Source organism: Arachis stenosperma, chromosome 5 (genome assembly GCF_014773155.1).
Source record: "Arachis stenosperma cultivar V10309 chromosome 5, arast.V10309.gnm1.PFL2, whole genome shotgun sequence".
Classification (NCBI taxonomy): Eukaryota; Viridiplantae; Streptophyta; class Magnoliopsida; order Fabales; family Fabaceae; genus Arachis; species Arachis stenosperma.
This window is the reverse complement of record NC_080381.1, coordinates 106,863,054-106,873,581: the sequence shown is the minus strand read 5'-3', so window position 1 is coordinate 106,873,581 and position 10,528 is coordinate 106,863,054. Positions and strand designations below refer to the sequence as shown.

Sequence of the window (10,528 nt, the reverse complement as noted above, 5' to 3'; positions counted from 1 at the left end):
TTGGACTTCTCACATAACTTGCCCCCTTCTCATAGAACTTGCCTCCCCTCTAACATTAAGTTGCTTATGGAGAAAAGACCGAATTTATTTTGGACTCCGTGTGCTGCCCATTGTTTGTATTTGATGCTTGAAGACATTAGAAAGTTACCGTTAATCCAAAAAACCATAAAAAGTATCATTTTTTTGGTTAGCTTCACTTATAGCCACTCTAGCACTTTATCCATGTTGAGACAATTCACAAATGACAAGGAATTGGTGAGGCATGCAGTCACCCGATTTGCCACTTCATTTCTCTCTTTGGAAAGGCTTTATGAGGAGAAAGGAAATCTAAGAAGAATGTTCGCTTTGGATGAGTGGGTAAGGAATAAGTTGTCAAGGGAGGCAAAGGGAAGGGAGGCAACAAAGGTTGTTATTAGGCCCTCCTTTTGGAATCATGTCAAGTACACCCTTAAGATCATGGGGTCTCTTGTTCGGGTGCTTCAACTTGTTGATGGGGAGAAGAAGCCGCCAACGGGTTATATATATGAAGCAATGGAGAAGGCAAAGGAATGTATCATGAAAACATTTTCTAATGATGTGAGCAAATATTCTAAAGTTTTTGAAATCGTTGACAACAGATGGAATTGCCAACTTCATGGTCGGTTGCATGCAACTGGTCATTTCTGAATCTGGAGTTGTTTTATGATAATCCTCGCATTGAATTGGATTTAGAAGTTACAAAGGATGGTTTGAGTGCATCACTAGATTGGTGCCAAATATAGCTGTGCAAGAGAAGATATTGGAGGAGCAAACACTATATAAGGCCGGCTATGGACTTTTTGGATCATCCTTTGCAAAATCTCAGAGGAAAAAGATTTCACCCGGTAAGATTGTTATAAATTTTACAAAACTTTATAAATTTAGTTCGATTAAAGGCTTAGATAAATTTATTTTAATTTTATAGCATTTTGGTGGCGAACATATGGGCATGAAGCTCCAAACATGCGAGACCTTACTATCAAGATCTTGAGCTTGACTTGTAGTGCTTCTGGATGTGAGCGCAATTGGAGTATATTTGAGCATATTCATACTAAGAAAAGAAATAGGCTTGATCATGAAAGGATAGAAAGCTTGGTCTTCATAAAGTATAACCAACAACTTATCGAGAGGTACAACCTTAAAGATGAAGTTGACCCTATTGCACTCAATGACATTGATGAGTGTAATGAGTGGTTAGTGGGAGAAATTAGGACTGCCACCTTTCGAGATGATGATAATATGGATGATGATGCTGATTTGGTTTATCAAGATTACAACAGTTTGAGTTAGAACCTTGTTTTTGAAGCAATGGAAGGACATGAGCCTACGACATATACTAGAAAACAACAAAATAGAAAAAGAAAAGAACCTGCAACTGCAAGAGGTGGTACAAAGGGTGGACCAAGTGGGTCTAAGGCTTCAAAAAAAGAAAAAAGAAAAGCAGTAATTGTGGAAGAGGAAGAAGAATCAGAATTTGAAGATGAAGAGGATTCTGAAAATGAAGAAGAACAAGAAGAGGAGATTCAATTCAATGATACTGAATCAGAGGATGATGAGGGGGTAGAAGGACACGATAATAATCGTGTTAATTTGGATGAATTTGATGAGAGCTAGAATGTAGATGGTTTATAATTTTTATGTTTTATGTCTTCTATTTTATGGCTTGCTTATGACTTTTGAGTTATGATTTAAACTTGATGTTATATTTATTTGCTAAATTTGCTACTATATTTGCTATATTAATTAGATGTTTTATGACTAGAAAGTTGCTTATATAAATAGATTTTATAGTTTATTATATTTGTAATTTTTCTACATGTTTTTTTGCACATATATGTGTATTTTAGAGGTAATCTGCCATTTTCGCCATCTTCCGCAACGCCATCCGCTATAATTTTATGGCGGATTTTTGGCTCACCGCCATTAGCTGCCATCCGTAATAAAAAACTATGGTTAGAAGATCAGTTAAACTCAAAGCCAAAATCCAGCATTAGTAGACTGTCTGTAGTGAGGATCGAAGTGTAAAATCAAAGCCAAAACTAAAGAAATTGTTCCCACGGCATAAAATAGAAATGTTGTTGAAAAAAAGAAAACATCAATGACATTAGTGAATGGACTGGACAGTAAAGCAAGGAATCTTAATACCCAAATGTAAACAGGAGTAAATAGCAATCTGGTTGAGTGGCCAAATCCCATATTTCTTAGACAGAAGTCGGAGTTTGCTCTTGAGGAGCATGGATTACAATGACAATTGATCCCATAATGCAGGACAGACATCCTAAAACCCCCCATTGTCTAAAGCTGCTCATTCAGCAATTGAGCCACAACAGCACTACAAGCACAGAACTGAATATGTTAGTTCTACTAACAATAGTCACAACTCATAGCATTCAAAACAATTAACTACTTAGCATTTTAGCTAGACTAGAGATCTATGTACGTGACAATAATACTGATAGCGCTAAGCGGCGTAACGAGTATTGCCGGAGCATGAATATAAGCCATAAAGTTTGCTACCTCCCCAACAATCACTGCACCAAAGTTGTTTCAGGGTCCAGATGTAATCAAACAGTCTCATTCTCAAACACACAATCAAATAGGGAAAAAAGAGAAAATAGGAAGGTTCCTCCTAAACTTACTTGAACCAGCCAGCCCACAAAAGTGGCTCTAGTAAATAAGTATAACCACCAACACCTGCAAATTTCAATAATAACAAATTCAAATTATAATTTGTGTGAAAACTGCAATGAAGAAATTATTGAAGCACAGAACAGAACAAAGAGGAAAAGGTAATTAAAATTTACATGAACGTAAGTTTAACTGCAGAATTGATACAAAGTGTATCCCGATTTTAGAATCCAACCAAACTATAATCAGAAATAAGAAAGCGACATTATTAACTTCTTCACCAGTTCATTAAATATGACTGTCTGAAATGATTTCCACTTCGGTAAAAGGGTAGCATCCTAGAGTAAGCAACAAAGTTTAAAGTTTAAGATTGTTTTCATATTATCAAACACCTTATGTGCATATGAGGACCACTACATTTTAAACATACTCTGTATTTGCTTTTCACTTCAGAAAGTGAATAGTTGAAGTCATCCATGTCCTCAAAGTTAGACATACAAAATTGTAAGTGTACATATGCAGAGTTTAATGGAGAACCTTTAATGGATTTTTGATTGTATTTTTTTCAAGCCCACAGATCAAAGGGAACTACCTCTCCACCTTGTCTACTGCTTGGTGCTGCTACTACTGGAATACAAATCGACTTCTTTGCCTGACTTTTCCTGAACAAGTTTCACAACAACAATAACTACTTTTTACTTTTTGATTAGTTATCTCATAAATCTAAATCTAATTCAAATAGACACAAGAGAATATCTCTTTGGTATAGCTAGTGATTGATAGAATAGGAATCTTCAGGTGGTTTTGTGTGAAAAGTAGTACTAATTGAAAAGATAAGCTTACTTATTAATTAGTGTTGAAAGCTCTGTTAGTGATTATTGTTATAGTGACAGCCACAATATCCTACTAGCTTTCTATATTGACCTTGAAAATCACCCTCAATGTTTTTCTTAGGTTTAGATTTATCTGACACAATCTAAAGAAAATTTATGTAAACTAATAGAAGCATAAAACAACCTAAAAGTCAGCATAAAAAAATAATAACTATAAGAAAATATGAGTTTGAAGACCCTTCCAAGAAGCATTAAAGATTCTAACTCTCTGTATCAAGACAAATAGCTTTCTGTTGATCTATTCTATGGTCAATATGATTAAGTTACATTATATCTATGATATATTTATCATATGATAACTTCAAATAATTAGGACTGTAATGCTTTTTTATAATCTCATTTTAACAGGAAAATTAACTTATTAGTACAAATTCTCCAATTTTTTAATTTGTTCGATCCCTACCACCTGGGGCAATCTAGATTAGCTGAGATCCACCTCTATACCAAAAAGCTGAACTTTAATAGCTGAAAGCCAAAATAATGGACATTTGACCAATCAACACGAATAATTAATTGAAGAAACTATTTGCAGTTACTTTTTATATTTCCTATTAAGAATTATATTTAAATTTCAAAGCTTACAGGTTCCAAGAAGACATGGACTAAGATTGATAAGCTACAGAATTTAGAATCTATAAAGAAAAAATTATTAACTCTACACTAATAGATATACCTTAAAAGCACAGCCATCTCCTTCAAACTTCATGTATTTGCATTTTCTTTTTTTTTTCATTTCTATTTGTAAGGGGTCGTCAAGCATTAGCTTTTTAAAGTATACACAAATCAAATTCCTATAAAAACAAAGATTATTAAGTCAACTACATTTGTTAAAATAAACATATGGACATATTTCGAATTTAATAAAGAGAAGTATAAAATAAACTTGCCAATACTGAAAGGCTTGCACAAAGGATCAGTAACAACTCTATCTCCTGCTACATAGGTCTGTATAACAATTGGCAGAATTCAATTTCTTCAGCAGTTACACATGTATAAAAAGGATAACCATTCTGAATACATCAATAATTTCTCTGAATAGAGGGTGGAAAAATCAAACAAATTACATCAATAATTTAGGTAATGGATAACCATTCTGTTCAAATAAAAATTGAATGGTTCATACAATCAACTATTTATATTATAAAAAGGATGAAAAACATAAATTGCAAGATAGAGAATTTCAAGATGGATACTTAGAATTGTAAATCCAGTATCTATCCTTGCTCTAGTCAAAAGTGTTTTCACAACTTCATCTTTATTCATATATAATTGTAGGCACCTTTCTATCAAATTCTACATCTGTAAACAAATTTTGTTTTAAGATTTTATTTTATTTTTTTAAATCAGCTTCCTGACAAGCTATTAGGATTTGCTTACAAGCTCAATATCTTGGTGTGAAACTTTCTTGGTATCATTAATTGTAGAAGATGCTGATCCTGAATCCACAATGAGAGCATCAGTTGTGTGACTATTCAGTTATCATTCACTTTGGAAGTCGTGAGAAGCTTGAGTTGAGGATTGCAATTCTTGCATTTTCTGCAATTCAATTCATGAAATCCATAGACGAGGTGCAGAAATAGCAATCTGGAATCATTGAAATCATAGAAGCAAGTGAGAAAGTATTCGTATGAAGCTGAACTATGCACAAATTGGACTTAATAGAGATCTCAAATTCAATTCTCCTTTCTCACAAATACGGAGATTATCTGAACACATTCTGAACGGAAGTGAGAAAATTTAAGTCTCGAACTAAATAAGAACAAATTAGGAAGAAATTCTCACCAAATGACTTGGAACGACATGAGAATAAGTTCCACGAGATCTGATAGCTTCAAACGCAGCTTCAATCGAAGCTCCCAGAGACTCCCGCTCGCTCGCCTTCCAGATTCCTTAGCCAGTGTCACTGCATCCACGCCGAAACCGCGCTCTGAGTGCTTCAAGCCACCGGAGCAAAAGCAAAACCAACGGAAGAAGCCATCGTGGAAGATGAGGAAGAAGCAGAAGATTTAAGCATTGCCTCAATGATCTGAATGGAATCATCACTGAAGCTCTCGTCCACTCCCTCAACGATCTGAATGGAATCATTACCCGGTGGCGATGACATTGAGATTCTAGAGTTTCAAAGAGATCTCACTCTCCTTCATCCTCTCTCTCGAATCCCTGTTTTGATTTTTTTCTCTTTTTTTTAGGTATGAGCTGAGTGAATATTTGTTTTGGGTTCGATTTTTTTATAATTGATTGTATTGAGAGTAATGGGAGTTTTTGTTAATTATTTAGGGAGGCAGGTTTTATAATTTGTCACAAATAAAATATATTATGGAGGTTTTTAGTAACTCCCATTAAAAAATTACCACAAACAAATAAAAATTTTGTAGTGATATCTTATTTTGTTAAATTACTAATATAAAATATAAAATATAAACTATATATAGAGTAGGATGAATAGAGAGAAATAGAAAAAAAAGCGAGTGGTAGATAAGAGAATGTAAGAAGGACGTTTACTAATTTTGGAGGAAAATATTTTCTGTAAATTTTAATAAGAGAATGTCATGCGACACATTTTAGTTTTTTAATAAGTTAGTAATATATAAATATAATATATAATATAGCTATATTTCAATTTTACTATTTTAATTTTAATTTTAATTTAATTTGAATGCAATTAGACAATGCCATGTTGTATATTTTGATTATCAGATTTGTAATTAGTTATTGATAATGATATATAAGAGAAATAGAGTGAGTGAAAAAATGAGAGAGATAGAGAAAGAGAGAGAGAGGAAGGAAACTCTTTAATTTTGGAGAGAAAAATTTGATTTCAATTACAATGTGACACATTTTGGTGTAAAATAGTAATATATAATAGATAATAGATTTGTATATAATATATACAAAATGTCAATATATAATAGGTGTTAACAACTCACTCTACTAGATACCTATGATGCACGAACATTGACACGTGAACATGAGACACGATACGACATGGGACACGTTGACATGCGAATTTTAAAATCTTATAAGACACGGAAACACGCATACATATAAAATATAAAGTATTTTTTAGATAAATCGTAATGATATTTTGATATTTTATTAATATTAAAATATAAATTAATTTTTTTAATTATTTTTAATGTCTTATTTTAATTATATCAAGTATTTAAAATAATTTTTATTTTAATAAATAATAATATATACCACATCTAAATTTATTTCAAGAATATATGTTAAGAATAAGATTAAACACGCTGACACGTAATGATATTTAAGTGTGATTAAGTATGTCTGGTAAAAAAAAAATTATTTCTTATTAAAATACAATTTAAACACAATAAACATACCTATTAAACAAATATCAATAAATATTATATTTAAAATATATCCAACATATGTAAATACGACAACTTAACAAAAAACTTAACAAAGTGGCCATACTTTATAACTAAAAACTAATGTTAGCCTCTCAAGTCGTACACTAGTTTGGGAATTATTATATTATTGATGGGTTCTTGGTTTAAATTAATAAGAACGTATGAAAATGATGCTCAAGTGGCATTATGATTTAAGAACTCTACTACTATTGTTGGATTCTTGATTTAAAAATAGCTGGAAACTCACGTGCATACAATTAGATACGTTTTTATTTAAAATTGATAATTAATTCTTAGATGATTAGATATGCATGTCTCATTAAATTATTATTTAATAATTTTTAATTATTAATTTTATATAAAAACATCGACACGTAAGCTGTCACCTTTTAAAAAAAAAAAAAATAAAGAATGTATTAAGGAAATGGCAATGTCTCAAATAACACATTAGTTCCAGAGGCTTTTCACAATTGAAAGATTCCGGTTAAAATCAATAAGATATACCAAAATGAGGTATTCTAAAATACCTTTTTTTTTCTTCTTTAAACGTCTTTATGAAAAAAGTGGTCTTATTAATTGAACTACAATCTTGCCTCTTTTTTTTTTCTTCATGACCTTGGCCACTTAAAATACCTTTTTAATCAAAACAAAAAGAAATAACATCCTAAAAATAAATAATTATTATTCCTTTCGAATGAGAAATCCACTTTTATTAGCCATGTTGAGTATGAATAGATAATAAAATAAAATCTCACTAAAATATGAAATTAATGATAAAATTGTACGTTAAACATAAATTAAGCAAAATTTTTAATTTAATGGATTAACTTCTGTTTTGAAGAATCAATTTGGGATAATTGAGTGGTTTGCTCACTCATTTATTTAAATAAATGTTAAGAGTTTAAATCTTATCTTGTACATGCAACAATCTATGACAAATCTTTACATAAAATTCTAATCTACAATAATTTTATTTTTGACCAGCCAACCGAATAATACTCTGAAAAACCAAAACAAAAACTCTATTTTAAAGCCATTAAATAATATAAAATCTCTGAATATAACCTCTAACAAGAGTTCAAGCAAATAAAAAATTAATAATTTAGGATTATAAGTAGGAAGTCAAACTATAAATCCAATATTGCAAACATCTTGGTATATGTAAATATACTAATGTTAATATATGCTCCATAATCTAAATACAACCCACCATAATAACCTTTACAGATAGGTATATATGAATCACAAAGTGAATTAAAATAATTTGGTGATTGCATCAAAAGTTGTAGCTCAAATTATTAAAATAGCACCCAAAAATTTATATCCCTGATCCTAAAAAAATACGAATGACTAATAAATGTGCGGTAGGATTATAGTTTTCACTTTTAAATAAATGCGTAGACAATTCTCATAAGCTAGAGGCTGCGAACAAATGTCATCATCCTCCCAATGTTGTGTTATTCAAATTGTCCGCTAAGAATCATTTCACTACAATCCATATTTGAATGTCCGTCTTGCATGAGAGGAGTTTTATGGTTGAGAGTGTCGTGCATGAAAACGACCGGAAGAAAAAATTCCAAAAATTGAAAAAGTCTTGCAATATGAACTTTCTCGAAAATGTTATAAACGTTACAAAATAATCAAATATTAAATATATATTCTCAAAATGGATTTTAAAGATAGAATTTTTATGTAATTTTTTATATGAAAAATTAGATTTTTTATTTTTAAAATTTAATAATTTTATAATAAGTAAATTATTTTTATCCTTCTTTTTCTTGTAAATAACTGAATTTTTTTGTTTAAAAAATTGAAAAGGTTATTGAATTTCGCTAAAGTTCTTATATACACCTTCTATTCAAATATTCTCATTAAAATTTTGATAAAATGCACAAATTATTTGCAAATAAGAAAGTCATTTACCACCTGCAAAAAAAATATGTTAATTTTTGTCACATTTTTTTAAATACTTTGGAATTTATTTATCATTCGTCTTTTTTGAAGTTATTTTTTCACGAAAAATAAAATTTCAAGCACCATTTTATCATGACAATTATATCTTTTAGAATTACTGAAGTCGTTCTTTTGATTGACTTTTTATTAACAATTATTTTTATTTTTCTCAAATCATTTTAAAAAAATATCTGTAATTATTAAAAAATAATTTTATGCATAGATAAAAATACAAATTCAAAGGAATATCCGTTACAGATCCGGTTTACGGATCCGTAACCCGGAACGGTCCTCGAATTTGGTTACCCGAATTCGACCCGCTTCCCCCTTCTAGAAGGTCTAGAACCGACCCATTAGAGTTTCTAACCAATAATCAAATTCAAATACCTCCCTTATCTTAACCAAATACGATAAGATAAGATAAGATAAGATAATTACCATCGCCTATATAAAGGGGAGTCCCAGGCTCCCTCATGTATTCATTCATTCCTCACATCTTATACCTCTTAGATCCATTCTGACTTGAGCATCGGAGTGTCTTTGCAGATACCCACCCCTATTGCTCCAGTAAGAGAATCTGGCGTCCGCCTCGACTCGCAAGTCTCCAATCCATCTCACAACCCGTACCAGAGACATCTTGTACATTGGCGCCGTCTGTGGAGAATTTGCAACATCATGGCGGCATGACGGATAACCCAAAAGAGCAATCCTCAAACTCACTCACTTGATTTTTTGCTTGTAACAGAGAACAAAAAGGAATAATATTTCTTTAACTTGCATCACCTTCTTAGTGATAACACACCTTCGCCCTACTCCAACAGCAATATCCTAAAGGAATAATGTTTCTTTAACTTGCATCACCTTCTTAGTGATAACACACCTTCGCCCTACTCCAACGGCAAAATCCCAAAGGAACAATGTTTCTTCGACTTGCAATTACCTTTTTAGTGATAACACTCTTTATGCACCTTCGCCCTACTCTAACGGTGAAATTCCAAATCCTCCGAGCCCAAAGTCTCGCCTCCTTTTAGTGGGACACCTCCACCTCTTGGACCCTCTCATTCACCACTCATCCATCTCTCCAAGAGCCATGGCCCCATCTTCTCCCTCTACTTCGGCTCTATGCCAACTGTGGTTGCTTCTTCTTTTGAACTCTTCAAGCTCTTCCTCCAAACCTACGAGGTCACCTCTGTCAACACCAAGTTCCAAACCTCTGCCATCCGTCGCCTCACCTATGCAACTCTGTCACCATGATCCCCCTTCGGACCTTATTGAAAATTCATAAGGAAGCTCATCATGAATGACCTCCTTAACGCCACACCGTGGTCAAGCTCAGACCTCTCAGGAGCCAATAGATCAAGAAAGTTCTCAAGGTTCTTGCACAGATGCGGGGGTGCAAAATCGTGGCGGCATGACGGAGAACCTCGAGGAGCAATCCTCCATCCAACATCCCAACTCAAACCCACAAAGCCCAACTCCCGAACTCCAAGATAACACTCTTCCTAGCCACGGGAGGATAACAAGCGCGGCCCATTGCCAGCCAACCCCAACCCAGCAACAACCAAGAGAGGACAACCATCTTCCCACTGAAGCCCAGCCACCCGACGGCCTGGGAGAGAAGGCGGTCCAGATAATCCAAAAGCTGTGCCTCAGGGTGCAAAA

At 32.8% G+C, this 10,528-nt stretch overlaps 1 protein-coding gene across 1 annotated transcript; it reads left to right on the top strand.

The window, feature by feature from the left end:
• Positions 1 to 222: 222 nt before the first annotated feature.
• LOC130981032 (uncharacterized) lies at positions 223 to 1,308 on the top strand. The gene is made up of 3 exons (XM_057904671.1): positions 223 to 576; positions 618 to 726; positions 944 to 1,308. The coding sequence occupies exons 1-3, from the start codon at positions 223 to 225 to the stop codon at positions 1,306 to 1,308; spliced, it is 828 nt and encodes a 275-aa protein (XP_057760654.1).
• The last annotated feature ends 9,220 nt before the right edge of the window (positions 1,309 to 10,528 follow it).